Source organism: Coenobita brevimanus, chromosome 93 (assembly GCF_032717465.1).
Source record: "Coenobita brevimanus isolate Jiangsu-jjx chromosome 93, ASM3271746v2, whole genome shotgun sequence".
Classification (NCBI taxonomy): Eukaryota; Metazoa; Arthropoda; class Malacostraca; order Decapoda; family Coenobitidae; genus Coenobita; species Coenobita brevimanus.
Window position 1 is genome coordinate 25903515 of NC_137046.1, and position 26235 is coordinate 25929749.

The 26235-nt window shown below is 41.3% G+C and overlaps 1 protein-coding gene across 2 annotated transcripts in view; it reads right to left on the minus strand.

Moving 5' to 3' along the window:
• Positions 1–14704: 14704 nt before the first annotated feature.
• LOC145412595 (uncharacterized) overlaps positions 14705–26235 on the minus strand; it is a 68010-nt gene continuing 56479 nt past the window's right edge. For both annotated transcript variants that reach the window (XM_080282506.1, XM_080282507.1), the window contains one exon: positions 14705–18464. In XM_080282506.1, the coding sequence (XP_080138632.1) occupies positions 18270–18464 (195 nt within the window). In that variant the 3' untranslated portion in view covers positions 14705–18269. The remainder of the gene's footprint in view (positions 18465–26235) is intronic.

The following is a 26235-nucleotide window of genomic DNA, read 5'->3' on the forward strand; positions in this document are numbered from 1 at the left end:
ACACGCAGGTGAAAAAATGGAACAATGTTATAGAAGTGACGCAGGGACGGAAGCGCACACACACACACACACACTTTCTGAACATTTGTCGACCTGTCTGTGTACTGCCCCTCCCCCTCCCTCTCTCTCTCTCTCTGGATCCTTTGTCTCATCCCCAGTTTCCTTTTCCCTCCTTCCCCTCTTTATAGCAATCTGCTCAGTCCCTACCTTCCTCCCTCTCTTTCCTTTCCTTCGTCTCTCTTCCCCTCTGTCACTCCCTCCTTACCTCACTCTTCTTTCTTCCTCCCTGTGTCATAACTTTGTCTTACTTTTTACATCCGTTACATGTGTTATCTTTTTTCTTCATTACTCTCTCCTTATTTCTTTACTTGTACTAAATCCATTTCCTTCACTGCTTTCTTTCCCCAGTAATAACTGCGTGCTCATTTTTCTCTTTTCTTTCTCCGTCTCTCCCTGTCACCCGAAATCTCTTCTTCCACTCCTCTCTTGCCACTGTCTTTCCCTCCCTTCCTTCCTCCCTGGCCCTTCCCTTGTCTTCCCTTCTTAACATCCCCTTCCTTTTTCTTGCCGTAAAAATTAACCTATTTTCTTCCCACCCTTAATCTCTACTTTCCGCAAATTTTTCTAATTTCTCTGTTTCTCTCCCTCCCTTTTTACTTGAATGTCATTCGTTTTACTCAGCCTCAATGCTTTCGTCTTATCCTGCTTAGTTCTTTCCCTGCGTCCTTGCCAGAATAACACTTTTTTCCTACTCTCTGTTACACTGCCTTCTTTTCTAATTTTCCTCATTATCGTTCTCAGTATTCCGTTCCGTAGCTTTCTTTCCCACTTTCTTTTTTATTATCCCTGTTTCTGTGGTTGCTCCATGCCCATTTCGTCTCAGCTGTCTCCCCTTTTGTCTCTACTTCCCTGTCTCCCGGCCTTTCGATTCACATCTCCCTTTTCTCTTTCCCTTTCACACTGCCTGTATCTCATTTCACCTCTCACTGTCACTTCTCACTCTCTGTCTCTTTTCTTAACTCTCGTTGTTCTTTCCTTGCCTCTCCCCTTTTTATTTTCTTCGTAACTGCCCTTTCACATTCCAAATTTTTCCATTCGCTCCCCCTCTGCGCCTGTCGCTCCCTGTCTTTTAACTCTCTCTCTCTCTCTCTCTCTCTCTCTCTCTCTCTCTGTATGTGTGTGTGTGTGTGTAGTAAATCTTGTAACTTGGTTTATATGTACTGTACTATCCTTTTATTTGTTGTTCGGACTACACGTAATTAGAGAGGTGCATGAAGTACAGAAACCCCAAGCTGGCTGCTAGCGAGAGTACGGGATCGGAGAGAAAAGTGGGGGGGTTTGGTGGGAGTGTGGGACTATGAGGAAGGGAGGGGGAGGGGATAGTTCTCCATCGAGCAGTGTTACAAACACCTTAGTCCACGGAAAAGGAAACGAACTTATTCCGACGTCTGTACCTTCAGTGCTAGATCTAATATTTACTAGGCAAGAAAATGATATTGACAGTTTAATATATCACCCTCCACTCGGTAAAAGCGATCATGCAGTACTAAATTATAACTTCAGGATAGCATATGACATAGTAAACAGCAATGACAGTTACAAAAAGAGCCTAAACTATAAACAGGGAAATTATCAAGACCTAAAGAAGTATTTCTTAGAAGTTGATTGGGAAAATGAGCTTAGAGGACAAGATTTAAATGCTGTATATAAAAAATTCTGTGAATTTTATGAAATAGGAGTCCAGAAGTATATCCCACAGCACAAAGAAGCAGATAAGAAAATACAGAAATGATTCCATACAGAATGTAAAAAATCAAAAGAAAGAAGAGATTTGTTGTGGAATAGATACAGAAGACACAATAGTGAAAGGGCGTCTGATAATTACAAACAGGCAAGAAACGACTATACAAGAATAAGGAGGGAAGCCCAAAAACAGTTTGAGGAGGATATAATAAATAAAAGTAGTGATCAACCAAAGCTATTTTACAGCTATATCAGAAGCAAAACCAAAGTAAAAGATATAATACAATCCATTACGGACGAGGGAATCACTTATACACAAGAGAAAGATATTTGTGAAGCACTAAATAAGAATTTCCAATTAGTTTTTACAGAAGAAAAAAATTTTGAGAGGGACTATGTGGAACACACATGTCCACACATACTACCAGATATACAAATAGCAGAAAAAGTAATACAGGACGAGTTAAGTAGATTAGACAGCGGAAAAGCAAGTGGTCCTGATGAAATTTCATGTTGGGTATGATGAGAATGTGAAAAGGAGTTAAGTAAACCATTATTTTTAGTTTTCAAGAAATCCTTGAGTCAAGGTAAATTACCTGATATTTGGAAAAAAGCAAATATTGTCCCCTTATTCAAGAAAGGAAATAGACAAAATCCACTCAACTACCAACCAGTATCACTGACCAGTGTTGTAAGCAAGGTATTAGAAAAGCTTATAAGAAAAGCTTGGGTAAATCATCTAGAAGAACACAGTATGATAACAGAAAGACAGTTTGGTTTCAGAAAAGGAAAATCATGTGTTACAAATCTGTTGAGCTACTATGAGAGTAACAAACACAATACAGGAAAGGGAAGGATGGGTGGACAGTATCTATTTAGATTTCAAGAAAGCTTTTGACACAGTACCACACCAAAGACTTTTATGGAAACTGTACCATCAAGGAGGAATTCGAGGCAAACTGTTTTGTTGGATGCAAGACTTTCTCATAAAAAGAGAAATGAGGACAATACTAAGAGGAAACTACTCATCATGGAAAGAAGTGACTAGTGGAGTACCACAGGGTTCAGTGCTGGCACCAATCATGTTTTTAGTGTAAATAAATGATATAAACAGTAACACTGGAAATGAGAGCTATCTGAATATGTTTGCAGATGATGCAAAAATACAAAGGAGAATTACTAGCACAGACTTTTGTAGGGAGCTACAAGAAGAATTAAATAAACTTCAGGAATGGAGTAGTACATGGCAAATGGAATTCAATGTGGACAAGTGTCATGTAATCAAGTTTGGTAAAAGTGGAAAAAGACCTGATTGGGATTATAAGTTAGGAAATAAAACCCTATACACATCAGAAAGAGAGAAAGACCTAGGTGTGATTATCAATAACAGACTATCTCCGGCTGACCACATCAGCGAGAAGGTACGGAACATGTATACACTGCTTGCAAATATGAGAATAGCATTCACATACATAAATGAAGACATGCTAAGAAGGATAATAACATCATTCATTAGACCAACCCTGGAATATGCATCAGTAGTCTGGAGTCCTCATCTCAAAAAGCATATAGACAAGATTGAAAAAGTTCAAAAGGGCCGCTACAAGAAGGGACCAAAGCTACGAAGAAAGCCTAAATAAACTGAATCTACCAACACTACAGGAGAGAAGGAAAAGAGGTGACATGATAATGCTATATAAGTGCATATCAGGGAAGGAGAAAATAGACATAAATGATTACTTAACATATGGAGAAGCATCAGCAAGAGGACATTGCAAAAAACTGCATAAGAAGAGAGGTGATAAAGACGTAAGGAAATTCAGTTTCCCAAACAGAGCAATTGATCAATGGAATGCACTACCGAATGAAATAGTGTGTGCCAAAGCAATTCACAAATTTAAGGATATGTACGATAAATATCGTTTAACCCGTCACGTCCCGAGGTTTTCCGCACCTCTGACATCCCCCAGTCCCGAGGTATTTTCGATTTTTTTTTTTTTGGCTAAAACCTTCGCTTTTGGTGAGAAACATCGAAAATTCATAGAGAAATCGCTCTCCTGAGGTTTAAAGTGCCCAATCCAGGTAGGAGTTCCTCCTTACCTGAGTGGGTTTTCTAACATGCTGGCACCAAAGAAAACGAGTTCTATGGGAGGGTAACTATTTTATCCACTCATAAACGGTATTTATTTATTTACTTGGTACGAATGTATATGTAGTATGACAGTATATTGGTTTTCAAGCAGTAATAAAGGGATTATAAGCATTGTTTCACTCACTAACTAATCACCATACCTGACCTATTTTTGCCACACTACCTGATCATTATTTCTGGCTGTTTCTTCTTCTAATGCTATATAAACATTGTCCTCCACATTGTCATCGATTGGGGAATCACTCTGACCCTGAATAACTTTACTAGCCAGGTCACTGGTAACAGGTCCTTTGCCAAGACAATGGCATGAGGGGGGGAGGGGGGAGGTTATGCAGTGTAAGGCATTGTCCCTGCTTGGTATCTTGTACAGGAATAGAGGAAGGTGTCCCGTGTATACATACGAAAAATCACGTGCGAAAATTGAAAATTGTGCAAATTAGGTACCTTGCAATTGCACGACGTACTGGTACGTCGCCGGGACTGGCAAATGCAAATCGTGGTGACGTACCCATACGTCGTCGGGACGGGGCGGGTTAAGACACGGGACAGTACGAGCTTGACTCATTCCTGTAAAGATACAATTAGGTAAGAACAATTACGTAAGAACATGCAAGAAATGAGAGAGTGGCGGTATTCTCATGGTGCAAGTGAGCCACACCTGTGACAGATTCTGACTGGGTGGTGCATAACAGGCATTTTCATTGGCTTCCACATTTCAGGAGTATCTCTGGCGCCAGTTGGCTACTTCTTACGAGCCAGTTGAGATGCCTCAATGCCGGATATCGCATTGGACTGCAAGTTACGTCCCGTTTCGGAACCGGATGATTTATAATTTCGCGGGTATTTCTTTAATACAACCAAAATAGCTGTAACACATATTGTGTTGGCCTGGATATTATGATGACTGGTAACTGAGAGTTTACTGTAAGACTGTAGTATGGGTATATAGAAGCCTTGTGGAACAGTGCAATAATCTGGTGATAAGGTGAATCTGATGATGTAGTTCGGTGCTATAATAAAATATTCTTGTGGTCATACACTAGTTTGTGAAACAGTATTGTAGTTTGAAGAGATAGTACAGTAGTTTGGTGATATATTACATTAATCTGGTGATGTAGCCGGCTAGTGTGGACATATAATAATGCTCATTTAGTAATACGGCCATAAAGTACAATAGTCTGGTAGATAACATAGTACAGTAGCCTGCTGGTACTGCACTCTCATGGTACAGTATTGAACTTAGGTCATACTGCATGCTATATAGCCTACACCTGTAGGATATACATGAATTTTACATCCCAGTTTCCATACTAACAATGCCTAGTAAATGTAGTATGATTTATTGTTTGTGGCCGAAAGGGTAATACAAGTACAAACATGTAATCTCCGGTTCTTTAGCACTGTATAATTCGACTGCCGTTATTAGACGTCATATTTTCCCACCCAACCTCAGCATATCATTAATGCTTTTTAATAACTGCAATTTTTGCTCTTGTGATGTAATATTTAGAATAGCCACTGTTATATGGCTGGTTAAATCACTCACAGCTGACTGAAGGTTTACCAGTCGTGTACTTCGCCATCCATATTGTTAGTCATGTACACCCGCGAACCAAAGTTTCGGTACCCCCCTCGATGGAAGGAAGTGGAAGTCAGGGTTAGTGAGAGGGCAGGTGAACGGACAACCGTGAGTGGTACTTTGGAACTGAGCTACGAGGCGAATAGTGAGAAGCCTAATGACACTGAATTCGAAACATTTTCATGCTATTCACCTGCAAAACATTATGCGTTCGTAACATACATACTGTAACATATAACAGACTACTGTGTTATCATGGTGTCCTGTGATACTGACCCATCTGTTTCGGATCCTCATCACACAAATAAAGCACCGAACCAGTTGTATATAAGTTGCAACTTGTCATTATAACTGCAGTCATAATTTTTGTGAATGTTATCCCTGGATTGTGTATAGCTATAATAAAGAATGATTGTGAATTTAATGTTGATTTTCACAGTAGTTGTGCGGATGGTTAAAAATGAGGCAGTTATTTTATGTGGACGACTAAACCACATTGTGATGGACAGCGGAAAGCTTTCGCCAATAATTTACTATAACCAGATGAAATTAGATGCAAACAACACAAAATATTATGAGACAACGAAGACACAGCTGTGGTATCCTGCTCCGCCTTGTTATCAAGGCCTTAACTGTGGCTTCACCTCATACGTGCATTATTTTCCTTCAGTCTCTGCCTCTTTCTTTACTCTTACTTCCCGGTATCCTCTTACTGCGAGTCGTCATAATCCTTGGAGGGTTTCTTGTCGTCCGGTCCTATAACCCGTATTGTATTACATTATTCCTCGCATCATCACTTCCAAACAAACAACGTTAGCCCAAGACTGCTGAATCTGTTAATACCATTATTGCCACTGCCACTACTATTCCCCCTTTCCCCATTGTGTCTACTGCAATTCCCCTCACAGTACTACTACTGCTACTCCTATTACTACTCCACTATAAATCTGTATAATAATAAATATGATTGTCCTTATGTCTGTGTATCTGTTAATCATATTGTCCCTGTCCCACCGTCGACAACTCGTCACCTACCCCGCAACGCTACCCCAGTTGTACCCCACCCCCCTCTCTCCCACCCGCCATAAGCTCTATTCCTCCCCCACTCCGAATCATTTTACCCCTCACCTCCTTCTTGGGCCACCAGGCCTGTTGTTCACCTTTTACCGGTGAATATACGTGGCATGCATTAATAAGAATAATTATAAAATTGACAACAACAACATACATCTGCAGTATTCCGAACATTACATGATTATAAAAGTCGCAGACCCAAACGTGCCTATATTACGGAACTCTGATATATTAACCACAGAACCTACCACAGACCGTTCCTATCATTGCTACTGGACCTTACCTGTAGCACTTCACCATAGTAATACAACCCACTGAAGTCCTTTGTGGGATCACTACACATGTTTGGGAAAAATAACAGCGCACAACATGCCTACAACCCATTAAAATACACCTGTGACGTTTCACTGACGTCCATTAAATTGCCTAGAAGTTAGCGGACAAACAAACACACGGCTGGACATAGACTGAGGCCGAATGTCTCGCATCGGTATATGAGAACCTGCCAAAACTATTACGATCCTGCTTTGTAGGTGTCATCATAGTTATAATAATAATAATAATAATAATAATCGTAGTAGTAGTAGTACCATTAGTAGTAGTAGTAATAGTATTAGTAGTAGTAGTAACAGTAGTAGTAGTAGTAGTAGTAATCACATGTTAATATCCATGATACAGAGGAGGACAAACACCATAATCTCCCTGATAAAACAAGTGAAAACAGCCGTGACATATAAAACCAAACAGTGCCATAATATGCTGTAATGGTAAGGTTATAGTAATACTAAATTAATGTTTGACCGCAACCCAACCTTCTGTCATGGCAAACAGATTCTGCATTGCGTCGACACATGCGATTCCAGTGTGTCCTTCTCAGTATCGTGCCTAATAACATGTGATTAATTATTATTATTATTATTATTATTACTGTGATGACACCTGCAATGCAGGATCACAAGAGTTTTGTCAGGTCGTTAGCCTACATACCGATGCGAGACATTCTGCTTCTGTCTGTCTGTGTCCAGTCGTTTGTTTGTTTGTCCACTAACTTCTCCTAGGCTATTTGATGGGTGTCAGTGAAACATCATATGCTTATTTTAGTGGTTTGTAGGCATGTTGTGCACAGTTACTTTTCCCAAACACGTGTAGCGATCTCACAGAGGACTACAGTGGGTTGTATTACCATGGTGAAGTGCTATAGGGAAGGTGCAGTGGTAATGATAAGAACGGTCTGTGGTCGGTTTTGTGGTTAATATAACAGTGCTCCGTATTATAAGCACGTTTGGGTCTGCAGTTATTAAGTGTAATGTTAGGAACACTACAGTACACATCTACGATGTTGTTATTATTATATTATTATCGCCTACCTTCAGAAGGCTGAGCGATCATGTTTTTAATTGCATCTGTGTGTGTGTGTGTGTGTGTGTGTGTGTGTGTGTGTTCCTATTATATCTCATGAACGGCTTGAGCTATCAACATGAAGCCTTCAGCATATCAAGATATGGCCAAAATCTTGGAGGAGTTCGAAAATAGCAACTCGGGGTCAGAGTCAAGGTCACCAAACTAACTGCTAAAGGTCAACTAGTTTTTATTGCCTGCCTTTAGCACCATTAAATCTCATGAATGGCTTGAGCTATCAACATAAAACCTTCATGGTATCAAAATATGGCCTAAAGTTTGGACTTGGCAAACAGAATATATTAGAGGGCGATTACCGTTTAACTCTCAAATGCCTTATTATTAATGCATGCCACGTATATTCACCGGTAAAGGGTGAACAACAGGCTTTCTGGCCCAAGGATGAGGTGAAGGGTAATGTGGTGTCGGAGTAGGGGAGGAGTAGAATCCATGGTGGGTGGGAACTGGAGTAGCGGTGCCGGGTCAGTGACGAGTTGTCGACGGTGGGACAGGGACAATAATTATGATTAACAGATACACAGACATAAGGACAATCATATTTATTATTATACAGATTTATAGTGGAGTATTAATAGAAGCAGCAGTAGTAGTACTGTGAAGGAAATTAGACACAATAGGAAAAGGGGGATTACAGTAGCAGTGGCAATAATGGTATTAACAGATTCAGCAGTCTTGTGCTAACGTTGTTTGTCTGGGAGTGATGATGTGAGGAATATTGTAATACAGTAGGGGTTATAGGACCGGACGACAAGAAACCCTCCAAGGAATATGACGACTCGCAGTAAGAGGATACGGGGAAGTAAGAGTAATAAAAGAGGCAGAGACTGAAGGAAAATAATGCACGTATGAGGTGAAGCCCCAGTTAAGGCCTGGATAACAAGGTGGAGCAGGATACCACAGCTGTGTCTTCGTTGTCTCATAATATTTTGTGTTGTTTGCATCTAATTTCATCTGGTTATAGTAATTTATTGGCGAATGCTCTCCGCTGTCCATCACAATGTGGTTTAGTCATAATTGCCCCATTTATAACCATCCGCACAACTACTGTGAAAATCAACATTAAATTCACAATCATTCGTTGTTATAGCTATACACAATCCAGGGATAACATTCACAAAAATTATGACTGCAGTTATAATGACAAGTTGCAACTTATATACAACTGGTTCGGTGCTTTATTTGTGTGATGAGGATCCGAAACAGATGGGTCAGTATCACAGGACACCATGATAACACAGTAGTCTATGTTATATGTTACAGTATGTATGTTACGAACGCATAATGTTTTGCAGGTGAATAGCATGAAAATGTTTCGAATTCAGTGTCATTAGGCTTCTCACTATTCGCCTCGTAGCTCAGTTCCAAAGTACCACTCACGGTTGTCCGTTCACATGCCCTCTCTCTAACCCTGACTTCCACTTCCTTCCATCGAGGGGGGTACCGAAACTTTGGTTCGCGGGTGTACCGTTAAATGTATCACACTACGAGAGTGTAACCTCAGACCGTAAAACCTGAAAGGGGCGATGTGATTGCCAGGTAATGTTCTCCTTACTCAAATTAAATTAATTAAATTTAAAAATATATATATATTATAAAGTAGATGTGCAGTTTCTTCCTTTGCATTCAGAGAAAACGTGTAAACTGTATATCCTGTCCTGAGACTGCATGCTGACTTGAAAAAACTATTAACAGCAGTAAAAACAATCGTCATCGCAGTGAAGGGGTTAATTTTTCACCTGGATATATTACATAAGCCCTCGTAGGGAGCCTCCAGAGTCGCAGAGGAGGAATGACCGGTGGCCTGTTCCTCAGCCTGGCGGGCCTGGCAGTCCCTGCCAAAACTCCACGCCGGGGTGGAGGAAAGGGGTCCGGAGGACGCCCCTTCTGCCTGGCAGGTCCGGGGGACACTGCCCAGGCTCCCTCCCTAAGTAGTGGTCGAGAGAGATCCGGTGGATACTCCCTTGGGCTGACAGGTCTGGTGGACTCTGCTGCCCTCCTGCTGTCGGGGAAAAGTACAGCTGGGGGACGACTAGTGGTCTCTTCCCCGGTGGCAGATCCGGTGGATACCATCATGGGGCCCGCCGCCCTCCTGAGGAGCACAGGCGAAGGTTGTCAAGGTGACGGTCTAAGATGTCTGCTCCTGGAGGTGGGTGGCAGAAGGAGATCCAGTGGACGCTCCTACAATAGATACGGTGGATACTACTGCGCCGCTGCTCCCCTGGGTGAAGTAGGACTGTGAGTGCTGGCTGTGGCTCTCCCTCTTGTGAAGGCAGTTCCGGTGGACTCTGCATCCGAGGGCCTACTTGAGACTTTCCTAGGGCAAGTCCCACCCCGATTCTGGCAAGCGCTATCCCGGTCAGAGGGTAATGCAGCAGTACTGCGTACCTCTCAGGTCCGCTTGAGAGGAAGAGGGGCGCATGGTGGCAAGGGACATAAAACCATCTGGCCCGGGCCCTCTACGCACTCTGCGTACCTCCCTGTGGTTCCTTCGTGTGGTGGGTATTGTGCCACCCCTTCTGTGGCTCCTCCATGGGGTAGGTATTGTGCCACCCCTTCTATGACTCCTCCATGGGGTGGGTATTTCATCAGATTTTTTTTTTTTTTTTTTTGGCATGTTATAATTTGAGTAGATCGTAAGTTCAACCTCCATGAATATGTCAAGCAACGAATTATGCATTGTGAATCCGTGCTGCATGTAGAAGATATTGCTATCAAAAACTAATGTTAAACTCTCGTGTGAAATTTATGGTGCGATGAAATACCGAATACCAAATCGGCAGTTTCAATAGGAAAAATGTTATTTTTTTTTTTTCTCACCATACAGGTTCATACATGCCTTATTATCTGAAATCCAATAAAAAAAATTGTGCTTAATATAACTTAATAAAAAATAAGGACTCAAAGCAAAAACTAACACTGGCAGGCATTTCCTCTGCAGATCGCCAACATGCCTTGACAGACCCATTCTTTGAATGAATATTAATTAACAGTGCAGATAAATGTATATGCATATTAAATCAATATTTACACCAAGCACAAGGCGAGTTGTCAAGCAAAAGGCAAAACACTTCCGCTAACTTTAGCAAAAATTTTTTTTAACATTGAAAGTAAACAAAGAAATTTGACTGGATTTCTGATAACTGTGTGTGTATGAACCTACATGATGATAAAAATTATAATACGTATACATACATACATCATCTAATCCTGTTTTGCCCCATGAGGAGTGTAGGAGCCCGGGGCTAGGCAAGTTGGCCCTGACATTTAGTCCTATCCTGGGCCGGGCAGACTATGCCTGTACTAGAGTCAGCCACTCTTATGCTGGCCTACATCTTCGTACCGCAATATTATTCTTTTATCATTCTGTGTAAATACACTTATCATGATAGAATGTTGGTTTTGGTGTCATATCAAAGCTGGCTAGTTGTACTTTATCGCAGTACAGTATATATGAAAATACAGTAAGACCTCGATATAACAGACTTCAATAGACCGGTATTCGCTTTTACTGGAATTGAGGAGCTACCGGACTAAATTCCTATATATGGAAAAACTTGAATAAAGCCAGAAGCAGTCTGGACTACTTGACCACTTCAGCTACGTTCACCACAATAAGGTAAACAAAAGACATTATCAGTGTACAGTACAATTATATATATTATACCATTTGATTATTATAGTGAAGGTCTAATACAGTACAGTACTGCAGTGGTAGTGAAAACAGTTTCAAAACCATTGGTGCGATCCGGACGTGTGTCAGATATATCGGAAAAAGTCCGCGTTAGCAGGGGGAAGTCCGGATGTTGCTTTTACTGGAATTTTGCTTTTTTTGGAATGGCTTGGGCCCCAATTAGTCCATTATAGTGAGGTCTTACTGTATCTATCTATTGCCAGATGCCTTTATCCTGTAAGGGGTGGCCACAAACAGATCGCCTCTGTGTCGCCCTGTCCCCCACCATTTCATTACCCTGCTCCCAGCTCACACCTCCCTCTCTCATATACATTTCCACTCCATCCCTCCCTCTCATCCTTGGTCTCCCCCTCCCTCTCCCCGCTCCACCTCACTCACATACACTCTCCTCAGCAGTTTCTCACCCTCCATCCTCTCCACATGGCCAAGCCACCTCAGTGTATTTCTCCTAACACTTCCTATCACATCTACATCCACACCACAACGCTCTTTCACATCCTTATTTGTCAGTCTGTCTCTCCTTGTTACTCCACAGGCTCCTCTCAAATAACTCATTTCCGCTGCTCTCACTCTTGACTTCTGTCTCTCCAAGGTCCAAGCTTCACTTTCATACACTAATGCTGGTATCACTTCCATGCTCACTTCACTGTTTCTTATCACTGCTTTCAAGGAACCAGCAGCTTTTCTTCATTGTTGTACCATTTCAAGCACTTCATCCTCCAAAGTTCCATCCTTACTCATCACACTACCTTAGTACTTAAACGCACTCACATTTTCCATTTCCTCCTCATCCAACCTTACTGTACATTCACCGACTTCACTTCTCTCGAAGACCATAACTTTACTCTTCCCTACATTCACTTTTCGAGTCCGTTTCTTACACACACTACCAAACTCATCCACCATGCCTTGCAGCTCCCCTTCGTCTTCAATTAACAACACAGTATCATCTGCAAACAACAGTACAGGCAGTTTCCAAACTCTGCCCTCTCTCATTAGGGCTGCTCCAACATCCACTGCCCTATCTGTATCTCTTTTATATCCCCATCCATATACAGATTGAACAACCATGGTGACATGACACATCCCTGTATCAATCCAACCTTCAAATAGAAAAATTCACTCAGTTTACTATCCACATGCGCTGCAGCCTTAGCACCCTCATAAATACTCTTCACAGCATTCAACAATTTCCCATCTACTCCATATATTCTTATTACTTTCCACAGTCCTTGGCTATCCACCCTTTCATATGCTTTCTCCAAATCCATGAAGGCCGTATATAACTTCTTTCCCTTCCCTAGAAACTTTTCCACTAAAAATCTAGGAATGAATATCTACACAACCCCTTCCCTTCCTAAAACCTCCCTGTTCTTTTCCAACTAATTCCTGTCATTTCCCTAACTCTGTCAATAAATGTCCTACCATATACTTTTCCTGTTACACTAAGAAGACAAATGCCCCTATGATTACCACACACTTCTTTTTCTCCTTTTCCTTTGTACAAGGGAATAATTATACCTGACTTCCATTCATCCGAGACTCTACCTTCCTGGCCCCAGGCCAATCTGCACATCTTCCACAGCCATTCAACTACTATCTCTCCCCCATGCTTCAGCATTTCACCACACACTTCATCAGTTCCTGGGACTTTCCCCATTTTGACTTTCTTCAATGCTTCCACAACTTCCATCCTACTGATTTCTTCCTCTCTTCTCACATCCTTCCATCTCCCAGCCATTCCCTAGCCATTTATACTAGCATTAATTTCATTCTCTGTGATCAACAATTCCTTAAAGTGTTCTCTCCATCTGCTCACTTTTTCTCCTTTCTCCACTAGTCCATCCATCCATCCATTGCCAGACGCCATGTATCCCAAATGGGGTGGCCAAGGGCTTAGAGTTGTTTTTACAGGGAGGGGCACTAATCCTCCACCAACCCCACTTGACACGTAGGGATGCCAACAGCATCTGGTGTTCCCAGGCGGTCACCCATCCAAGTACTAACCAGACCCAACGTTGCTTGTAATCTACCATTTTTATCTTTCACTCCCTGACAAACTTCTTTGCCACCCGGTCTAACTCTTTTTATGTCTTTCTAGAACATTTTCTTACATTCTCTCCACTTTACATTCAAATTCCTTCCAAAATCCTCATCCACTTTCTTCTTACTAATCTTTTCACCTCTCTCTTCCTCTCTACATACGGTATAACTCTCTCTTCCATCTCTCAACTTCTTCCACGCCCCTGTTTCTCATCCACTCACTACATGCTTTCTTCTTTTGTGCCACAGCCTCTCTCGCCTCTTCATGCCACCATGCTGTTCCTTGCACCCCTTTTTGTTATCTCTTCACCACCTCACATGCTGCACAGATTTCTCCTGTGAATATCTTGCACACCTTCCACATCCCCCGTCTGCTCCAATCCATATTTACCCAATCGCTCCTCCACTTTTCTCTTATATTCTGAGTTTTTGTTATCCTCTTGTAACCTTTCCACTCTCCATGCATATACTACTTCCTCCTGCCCTTCCCTTCTTCTGTTTCTCCATTTCACTTTGACCATGATTCTGACCACCACAGCGTTTTACGCAGTTTTGGCGGAACATCGAAGCCGCGAAAAACGAGGATTTATTGTATATATATATATATATATATATATATATATATACACACATACATATATACAGTACCCTCGCATCCAAGATGGTAATATTGTTGCCTGGAGGTCCCGTCTTGGATGAGAAATGTCTTAGACCAACACAAAACCTTATGGAAAAAATTAATGTTGTCACAAAATCTTCGAAAAGTGCCCCTAAAAACATCGACCTAGACCTATTTTGGCACCAAAACAAATTTCCTCACCTTGAAAGTATGTGTTTCTGAGCTTGTTACCTCCAGTTTAGTAGCCTGAGGCTGCTACATTCTGGAAGGAATATAACATTTGACAGGCTATAAATTCTTCGTCAAAGTCTGGAATAATACAATACTGGCAACCGTTAAACACACATGGTGCAGCCGGGGCAGCGGAGGCACTCTAAGAGTGTTGCTGCACCTCGGAACCCCTGCTATTTAAGTCCATCAGGCCTGTCATCTACTGTTTTTAAGGTGAGTGACCATATTTTTGTTATTCTAGCTGTATCTGTAGTATATATCTTAAAAGTTTTCCCTTTATTATATCTCCAAGGTTAAAAAAATATCAAGCTTTGAGGGGGTCCCACCCATATGTTATTTTTCCCATACGATTATGCATTCACAGTATGCAAAATCACAATGCGCGAGGTCGTGGACCGCCCATCCACTCATGCACTGTACTTTTGTTTTTCCTCCTATCCAGTGGTTAGGTCTGTAATTTTCATCTGTAGCTAAATACAATTCCAAATACATCACCATCATCATCATTATGCCACCTCCTTTCCTCACCCACAGGTGGGAAGAGATAGGTTCAAGAAAACAAGGAAAATGGAAAAAAATTACATTGGAAAAACTAATCAAAATCATATCCAAGGAAACAGGTCACACCCTCATTCATTCAGCATCCATGACTCCAGAATCCTAATCCTCCCCACTTAGATTTACTCTTAGTGCTTTGCTCTGTTCTGGTACATCATCTTTTCCTTTCCCTCAACTACTCCCATTTCTTCCTCTCACAAAACTTTCACAATTCTAATCTCACTGACAAGTCTGCAACCAATGCTAAATCATCTGTAAATACCTACAGTAGTATACTTCCCAGTCTCCTCCTGCTCCTGCATACCTCAAACTTTGCCATTTTCATGGTGCAGTACAGTACACATGCTTCTGCTTCATTTTTTTTTTTTTTTTTTTCTCTCGATGTCTGTGAGCATCATGCCTTGAGAGCAAATGTAAAGAAGAGTAAAGTGATGGTTACTGAGAGAGAAGGTGACTCCCAGTGTGATGTCACAGTGAATGAAGAGAGACTGGAATTGGTGAGAGAGTTCATATACTTGGGTACAGTGATAGAAAAGAGAGGAAAATGTGCAAAACAAGTTGAAAGTAGAGAGACACAAAGAAGAAAAGTGGTTGGTGCAATGAAGGCCTTGATAAGAAACAGAGGCTTGAGTGTTGCAGCTGCACGAGGCTTACATGAGGGAGTGTTAGTGCCAACTCTAACATATGGGTGTGAGACTATGGTGTGGCATGAAAACGAAAAGTCAAGAGTAACAGCAGTGGAGATGGGACTGCTGAGGAATGTATGTGGAGTTCAGAGGGTGGATAGCATACGAAATAATGTGATTTGTAAAAGGTGTGGAGTGAGGAAGTCGGTGGACACCAGAATTAGAAACTTCACCAGATCCTGTTTCAGAAATCTGCCACTAGGTTCGCTTCCGTTGCCCAGCTCTGATGCGGGGTAGGCACTGAAAAAGTAGCCAGTGCTTAATTTCTTTTTAATTTTGACACAAAGTAAAACACATAAAAACACATTTAACTCATCAAATTATCCAGATGGCATGATATGCTACAAAGATATTAAAATATGGGAGCCCTTTGATTATATCCATCCATCCATCATCCAATCCTACGTTGCCCCATAGGGAGTGTAGGAGCCCGGGGCTAGGCAGTTGGTCCTGACATTTAAGATGAGAGTAAGATATATAATGTATTATAAGTGTCATTTTGTAAACTCAGGTTTCGTCAGTTTACTCATCTCTGTAAGCATAACATAGAGACAAAACCTAGACAATTTTACCAGAACCATCCATAAAGCAAGATAACAGGGATTAAAATATTTATCATTCACTAGTATCCACAAAAGAAAACAGATGCGTAGCCGCATACCTTTCGATGTGCTACCCTGCCTGACGTATGACTTTTCCTAACAATACGGACCTGTTGGGCGTCTTGGTCATCTTAGTAACCAAAGTCTAACACAAATAATTCTTTTAAATGTTCCCCTGGCACCACTGCACAGTTTAGCAAGCTTACACTTCAACTCTTCGTACTCTGTTATGGTTATAGTTTCGTACCGCACTGCCATTTGTTTGGATTAATATGGCTGATTCACCAACTAAGCAATCGTTTAGTACATTATTTTCAGTGGAACTGCATACTTCTTTATCCATCCATCCATCATCCAATCTTACGTTGTCCCATGAGGAGCGTAGGAGCCCGGGGCTAGGCAGTTGGTCCTGACATTTAAGATGAGAGTGACCAGCCTCACTCATCCCTGAGTGGGATTACGTGAGCAATATGCCCACACAAACCCTTGGATATAAACCTTCACCGGCTCAATCCGATTGGAGCTCAATAAATACCCACTAAACCACCAGGAGCTAAAATTTGGTTATATGGTTACCACCCAGCATAGTAAATGGTTTCCTGGTGTACAGGAAACCATTTGGCTTGTCACTCAGTGTAGAGCCACCCACGGGCAGAAGGAAGAGGAAAGAATGAAGGAATGAAAGACAGAAGAGGGAGTGTAAAGTCGACCACAGGCAGAAGGACGAGGAAAGAATGAAGGAAAGAAAGACAGGATGGAAGGAAAGAAGGATGGAGGAGAGGACAGGGCAGACACCCAAGAGTAGCACTACATTGAGTGAGTGGATGGTAAGCACCCCCACCTACCACACAAAGCATGCTAAATCACACACATCAGAAGTTCTGAAGGTAATCTCCTTTTACTAACTGCACATGATTTATTCAAATATATGTAAACAGCCAGCACACTATTTTACTCCCAAAGCTAAGATTCTCTGAAAGCCTGGTTATTCTTTCTTTACAGGTATATATATATGCGTTTGATTGAATAGGAAAAGATATTCCTATAAATAGCAATATTATTATAAACTTAGTATTAGGTACAATTTCACAGGTCTTTAAAACCCTGCAAAAATATTTAATCGAGGCTGGGCGACACTAGACCACCTGGTGGCAGACCTCTGAAACAGGGTTTGGTGAAGCCTCTAATTGAAGAGAGTGTCCTGAGATGGTATGGTCGTGAGGAAAGGATGGATAACAATAGAGAGGTGAAAAAGGTATACCTGAGCAAATTTGAAGGAGGGAGGAGGCGAGGTAGGCCAAGGAGAAGGTGGAGAGATATGGTAGATGAGTGTGTAAGGAAGAGAGGTTTGGAAGTCGATGAGGCTAGGGAACTGACAAGAGATAGAGCTGGCTGGATGAATTTTGTGAGGAGAAGTGCATGATCAGGGATTCTGGCACCCCTTGTGAGCATGGCAGCATCCGGACTGACTCAATTGGTTACATTTGTGTGAAGGTGCAGAATGTGGTGAATGTTTTTGGCGTATCCGGTAGAGCCAGGATTCTGCGGGCTTGAATGATGAGTGAATGGAAGTGTGGCCTATTTGGATTGGGCAAGTTTGTGCTGTCTGGACACTGCTACTCCTCACCCTGCCCTTGGGTGGGAAAGGGGGTCCAGATGATGATGATGATGATGACTTTCTCTTTACTAACTTCTTTACACATTTTTTACTCTATTTCCTTTTTCACATGAATTCCTTTCTTGTATCCACTCCAACCACTTTTTCCTTGTTATCTCCTTTGCTCTTTCAACTTCACTATAAAAAAAAATAAAAATAAAAAATAATAATTTCAATGACACCACACAACATGTTAACTCAAGGAAGGATGGAAATCACGTGAGGGATGGGGGAGGAACAGCATGAGTACGGGCAGTCTTGACTCTGTGGTATGCCTCCACCACCCTCTGTCTTTCTTCCTCTAACATCCGATGATGTCCAAGGGATACATTCTTCACTTTCTTGTTGCATTTCTTCATCCCTGGACTGCTCCTTGGCTTCAGCTTGTCCATGAACAAAAATGTCTTTGGCTGTAAATATAAAATAAGAGTTTGTTTAATATATTTTCACATAGCAATTAATAATAACTAAACACATAACTCAGTTTTTAAATCAACAAGTATCACCAAGGCTAAAAAGCTATTATTCACTTATAGTAACTTTCAGAGGCACACTAGGAAGTGGCATCATGCCATTTATGACACCAGACAAGCACTATACAGGCAGAGCCCGAGATATGATACCCTGGCATAGCGAGGGGGAGTAGAAATACCGCCCTACTCCGCGGAACGATGGCCAAACCCCAGTATAACTTTTTTTTTTTTTTTACCAATTTTCCTTATAATTTAAACTTAAATTTTGTGTTTAAGTTGATTTATAAACTTTTCAGACTTAGATTAATTTGTTTTAGTCATAGGTCGGGTGAACACTGTCATTTTGGGGAACAGTTTACTAAGTCTGATTTTTTCCAGACTTATTTTTGATGATTTTAAGATTTTATTTTTGGGTTTAGGTGAGTTATAAACTGCTTTTAGATTAGTTTAGCTTATTCGAAAGCTATTTGGGGGTTTAGGTGAGCTAGAAACTTTGTTTTGGACTCATTTGGGCGGGTTTCGGACTTGGTTGGGAGGGGATTCCAAGGCCCTCCAACGCATCCCTATATTTTCTATGTTATAACGTCCCGTTAACGATACCCCGGCTCAATGATGGGTTTTCCCAAAGGCATCTTATTGTTATAATGAGGACGAGGTGTATTCTTCGTAGCTTAAAACCGATTACAGTAAAATCTCACTGTAACGGACTAATTGAGATCCAAGCCGTTCCGAAAAAAGCGATAATCCGATAAAAGTGGCATCCAGACTTCCCCCTGCTAACCCGGACAGCTTCCGATATATCAGCCACTAGTCCGGATCACACCAAAGGTTTTTAAACTGTTTTCTTTACCACTGCAGTACTGCACTGTATTATACTGTTGAGAAGCGGGATTAACCAGTTAGGTAGGGCTGGAGTATTCCCGACAATTCTCAAAATTTTCCGCTACGTGTCAGAGTTGCCAGTTACCTTGTTACTTGTGAGAGGAGTTATTTTGTAAAGTTATACATTAAATTTTATGCTTTTTTTTTTCTCTATAACATTTTATTTATGTGACTGTTAAATTATTTAATTTGTTTGTATGCTAAAGAATTTAGAGTGCTACGTAATGTAAGGAAACTCCGACTGTTTCGAATGTCTTTGATTTGGCAACTGTGGTAGCTAGAGTATACACAAAGATTCGAGTGTAATGCAAGATTATTTAAGAATGGGGAAGGGACTAAAGGGTTTTCATTTCACTTTGAGCTTAGTTTGACTTGTGGCCCTGTGAAGTTAGTGTAGCTTTGGTACTTGTGATATCTGTGAAATGTAGTTGGTGAGCATACCATGTAATCACTTGGTAAATAAAGACAACGAACATGACAGGCTTGCTTACATTCAACACCTGTGCTGCTCTGTGTTGTTGTACACTGAAAGGCTACCTCTAGGAAGAGCAACTCGCTGGGAAACGTCCTTCTCATACTGAACTACTGCTGTTGGAGCCCGTGGCATTGTGGGACGGGGGACGTAACAATACATTCACTACAATAATCAAATGGTATACAATATACAGCAGTCCCTCATTTATCCGGACACTCAGTATCCAGATGCTTGGCCTTGGCTCTATTAAACCATTATCCGAATTTACTTGCTATTATCTGGATGGAAAATTACCTGAAAACTTTGGCCGGCCAGCCAACATGTTAAAACATTCGGTATCGTGGCCGCTGGGCTCAAGCTGTGAGCGTGAAGTCATCTGTAACCCACAACCAGAGCTAGAATGTCCGTCCATCTCTGTACTGAATGGTCAAAGTTGCGCACTCGTCCTGTCACTCCCAATGAACCTCCAGCACCCAAGTAGTACGAACGTAACCCGCAAGCAGTGTCAAAAAGTCAGTACGCATTCCCCACTGAATGTCAAATAGCGCGCGGCCACAGGGGGCTAAGTGTTTCCAAACAGCCACCTCCATCGAACACAGACCACAAGCCATAAGTACATGTTCGGCGACAGCAGCCGTCCGCCTCTCTACCGAAGGTCAAAAGTCTCATGGGCATGGTGAGCTGTGTTTCTGCACGGACACTTGGCATCTAACAGACCACAAGCCGCAAGTAAATGTACGGCAAAAGCGCCCGTCCGCCTGTTGACAGAAGGGGGAGAATCCTGCCCAAAGCCTTGCTTCTCCCCCCTTCCTGTCCTTCCTCCATACCTTCCCGGCTCCCCCCTCACGCCCTCATTACCTACCCTCCTCTGTGGTGATAACACTGACTCATGAGTTTTCAAAGTTTCTTTGCGATTTATTTGACTACTACTGGTCGTATCGAAGTTCCGATAAGTCCACGGGAAAGCTCATCAAATTCTGCATCTAGACATATTCTTAACTCTTGAAGGTAAGTTTTACTTCTGAACACTTTATTACTGCTGCATTTCTGTACTTTTACTTATCTGTTTTATGTGTTTTTATCAGCTTAACTTATAGTATAAATACCTGCAAAGATGATGGTACACGATTTATACCAATATAACCAATTTACGGTAGCATATTTGGCCGTGGAATTTTATTTGAGCCCTGGGATCAATCACTCATCACAGACAACAGATTTTCAAACCACCGTCAGTTTTTTGTGGATTTTTGTTGTTTATGCATTGTTTTCTTGATGTTTTGCATTAATACAGATAATCCTACGTGTGTTTTGATGTCTAAAAATGGCAGATTGACCTGAAAACAGTGCTAAAATTAGGATGGGTACTGTACATACAATCATGTATAGGGTGGATGTTTTTCATTTTCAGTGGTTTATATTCATGGTTTTCTTGGTGTTTCCCATTATGTTGGATATTCCTATGTGTGTTTTGATGTCTAAATATGGTAGACTGACCTGAAAACTGCCAAAATTAGGAGGGGTACTGTACACAGTCATGTATACAGTAGGTCGAGTGTTTTTTAGTTTTCAATTTTTGTTCTTTCTTTTAATGGTTTTCTTGGTGTTTAGCATTACTTTGGATATTCCTGTGTGTGTTTTGATGTCTAAATATAGCAGATTGACATGAAAACAGTGCCAAAATTAGGAGGGGTACTGTACTGTATATACAGTGGTGTATAGTTTTTTTTTTTTTTTTTTTTTTTTTTTTAAAGCATTACTTTGGATATTCCTATCTGTGTTTTAATGTCTAAATGTGGCAGATTGACCTAAAAACAGTGCCAAAATTAGGAGGGGTACTGTACATACAGTGGTGTATCAGTATTTTTTTTTTTTTTTTTTTTTTTTTTTTTGAAAATTATTTTGGATAATCCTATGTATGTTTTGATGTCAAAATATGGCAGAATGACTGGAAAACAGTGCCAAAATAAGGAGGGGTATTGTACATACAGTAGTGTTTAGGCAGGGTGTTTTTTGGTTTTATGGTTTTTCTGCATTGTCTTCTTGGTGTTCAGCATTACTTTAGATATTCCTATGTGTGTCTTGATATCTAAATATGTCTGAATGACCATAAAACACAACCAAATCAACCCCTTAATGCCTAATCGCATCAACTGTTGCGATGAGAGTTTTATGCCAAACTGCCTAATCGCATCAACTGATCGGGGCCTGTAAAAAACTGTGGAGCACTTTCTCTGCCCGGATTATAACATACATGGCTTCAGGCCAATGAGAATTCGTTCCTGAGGTGGCGCAAGGGGGTATCAGACCGACCCGGGCAGCTGGGAGGCACCCCCCCCTCTGGGCCGCCCCCGTGCCACCCTCTACCCCACTCCTTCCTTGTCTCCCATCACCCTCCCACTCCTTCATGCACCTGCATCTCTCCACCCACCACCAGCTGTGTCCCTTCCCACCCACTCTTGCCCCTCCTCCCACCCTGCTAGCCTTGTGTCCCCCCTGAACCCCACCCCATCCCTCCCTCCTTACCCCCTACAGACCCCCAAGAGGTATCAGGCAGCCAAGATGTTACAGAACACACTGAAGTGCTTTCTTTTCATTTGAAAAGTTGGTTATTTTTCCAACCCCTGTTCGTATAGGCCTACTCCCCACAGCCTACTTTATCTTCCCACAGCCCAGTAATCTCCCCACACCTACATACACCTGTTTTCATTGTTGGTGTGACAAAACACTTTGAAATGACCTGTTTCAATAAGAAAAATAGGTAGTTATCAAAATTTTCAAATTTTAGATAGTTTTCGAGAGGTAACTTTGATGTGCGATTATGTGGTAACCATTAGGCCTACGGGTGCTGATTGTGTTGTCAGTTGTGTAAATTCTTCCTCTTTAGCCAGAACACAATCAATTTGCCCTTGGTGAAAGTCGCCAAAACCCCCCTGAATTGAGGTTGCAGGGGGGTACCCATCAGAAATAATTGCAGTCCTAGTGGGTTAAGCATAGGTACTATATAAATAAGTTAGGTATAGGTTGGAGGTGGGTATAGGTAGGGTCTGGGTGCAGTAGGAGAATAGTGTTCTTTATCCGGATGTTGCCATTACCCGGACATGCCTTTGGCTCTAGTATGTCTGGATAAATAAGGGAGTAATGTATAATAATACTGTACTGTACACTGATAAACACATCTTTTATGTACAGTAGAGTCACGATTTAAGACAAAACAAAACAACGATCTTACAATAACATGGGCATTTTCATTTCTCCCATAATTACTTAATAACACGATAATACCATCCAACTGCGCAAAAAAACTGTGGGAAATGGGTGCATTTAGGTACTGGATTTCCAGATACAACTTCTGTGTTATGCTTTTGTTGGTCGCTGATTGGCTTCCTTGACCCGACCCGACCCACGTGACCTACGTCCCATACCACCTGCCACAGCCTGCCTCAGTGTTGTGTAGACAGTTGCTGTGATAAAAAGTTTATTTGCTTATTTCCTTGCTCCTCATTTCCTCTCAGAACTCTGAGCATGTTGTTCCAAACTACCTTTAGTTATGCCTAGGCACCCTGAAAGTGCTATGAACACAAGGAAAGCATTTATTCTAAATGATAATGTAAAATTGTTGGAAACAGTGGCGTGTAATGTGGGAGCTTAAATGCAAACGATCAGACAAATATGAGTCAGGTGTGTGTACAATGTGGATAGTTTTCTTTGTTGGAAAAAAAAATTTAGTGATGAAGGAGCAATAAAATTGATGTTTTCGCCTTTAGTGCAACGTGTGGGGGGCTTTGTGCCCGATGTTTGTTATGAACTGACGGTCTTTGGTTGAGAAAATTCGGATCTTACGATATGTGAAAACACTACGTGTTGACATACACAGGTAATATAATTATGTGAATTCAGTTCTTGTGAATTATACTGTCATACAAATTATACTGCTTCGTTGACTTGCTTATTATTCACGATTACTGCATTCATGTGTATCTGGGAAGTGAGAAATATGCAATCACTCCATGCTGACGACTTCTTTATTGCATTTTTTTTCCTTTATTGCTGATGACTAATGGCATTCAAAAATAGTTTCACACTGCATTTTTTTTTTTTTTTTTTTTTTTTTTTTTTTTGAGCACCGAAAAAGATACCTGGCGAAATATGCTTGATGCTGGGTGTCCATTATTCACGTGTTGTTTAGGTCAAAAGTTTTTTGTTTGATTGGTAATGAGGACTTTCAAGAGGCTTAGTGGCAATCCTTGGTGATTAAACTTTTTATGGGGAGTACAGTATTAGGGGGCAAAACTAATCAGTTACGTTAGGTTAGAATGCAGTATGCACTGATGTGTCTGGTCGGTGAGATTGTATCTAAACACACCGTCTTGGTGTTTTTAGGAAGACATATTTGGAATAATCTATCTACATTATATTTTTAACAAAAAATATAAGGCTCCTAGAACCTAACCCCCTATATTACATGTAAATATATGTCACGTTTTAGCGCGAATTTGATTTTGCATGAGGTTCTGCATTACCTATCTCGTGTTGTATGAAGACTCTACCATACCTTATTGTGGTGAACATAGCAGAAGTGGTTTGGCAGCCTGGACTGCTTCTGGTTGTATCAGACTTCTTCCGATATACAGTAATCCCTCCAAGATCCGAAGTAATAGAGCCAAAGGTATGTCCGGGACTTGGGTTTGTCCGGGACTTTGAAAAAATGCCCCTGGACAGGTACTTCTAGACCCCAACCCAACATAACTTTAAAAGCCACCTAAATAACTCCCTACCGAACATACACAGCACCTATTTAAGATCCTATGCACACAAATAAGGGACAGAAACCAAGAAATAAATGAAAAGGAACCAGAGAATGAGAAATTAGAAGTATGGAAAACATTTATTCAGCAAAATATATATCCTTCTTCTTCATCCAATCCTACGTTGCCCCATGAGGAGCGTAGGAGCCCAGGGCTACCTGACATTTAAGATGAAAGTGACCAGCCTCACTCATCCCTGAGTGACATTATGTGAACAATAAACCCCAACAATCCCTTGGATATAAACCTACACAGGTTCAATCCAATTGGAGCGCCTTAACTACCCACTAAACCACCAGGCACCATAATTTGGTTATATGGTTACCAACCAGCATAGTAAATGGTTTCCTGGTGTACAGGAAACCATTTGGCTTGTCACTCAGTGTACAGTCACCCACAGGCAGAAGGAAGAGGAATGAGTGAAGGAAAGAAAGACAGAAGAGGGAGTGTAAAGTCACCCGTAGACCTAACCTGGGCTCCAGCTGGGAAATTGGGAAACGAAATCCACCTTTGAGTGCGCTGAGTAAGTTTCTTCCATTATGCTGGAAACAACTGTAGGTACAAGTTAAGGAATGTGATGATGATAAGGGAGGAAATCTTTTGGCATGAGAAGGTAATTTACCACCCTCAAAATAGTCAGAAAAATACAGAAATCAAACTAGAGGAATATGAACTAAATTGGAAAGGTTTTTAGGCTGTATGCTTACTCAAAAATTTATGGGTTTCACAATTTTAGGGGACGAAATGGAACAAAAATGTTTACTAATCAGAAAAAGTGTTACTCTTTCATCCCACATGTTTTCATACGCTGGCATTCAGCTCCACATTCTTTGTTCGATGTCGCTCTTCCCAACACATTTCGGCTCACTGAGCATACAGCTATTGCTGCTCCTTAAAGTTAAGTGCACATTTACCACTCATTCTTTTGTTTGTTCTTAAGTGTATGTGTGAAAGACAGAGTACTGATACAAACAATAATGTATCTTATTAACCCCTTCATAGCTGCTGGCCTTGAACAATGCTTTACTGCACCGGTGTCAGCGACGTTGAGTTAGGGTGAACTACAAAAAGCTGCAAACACTTACAGAAAAGGAAAGAAGGTCACTGGTATGTTTACACAACCCTACTGAACCATCCCAAGCAGTCAAGCGTTCACTTCATCCCAGATATTTTTGCCAATATTTACATGTTAATGTAACAAGCACCCTATATTTTATTTATTCTTTCACAAATCATAGGAAATCACAGGATGGGTTGGGGGGGGTAAGCCTGGTGTGCCAGACAGGTCTTTTCACATCAGTAAGAAAAAGAAATTTATTTCAGACCTCTGAAAAAAAAAAAAAAAAAAAAATCCCAGGCTGGCCACGGGAGCAAGCACATTTCTGAACTCATGGCCAATAAGGGGCTAAACATATGCTTTACTTTAACCCCTCCGTGGCCAAAGGCCTGGAATTTTCCGTGCACGCCAGGCAGACGCCGGGGCCATTTTTTGAAGTTTTGAAATTTTTTTTTTTTTTCTTGCCATATTGAAGAGAAAGTTCAG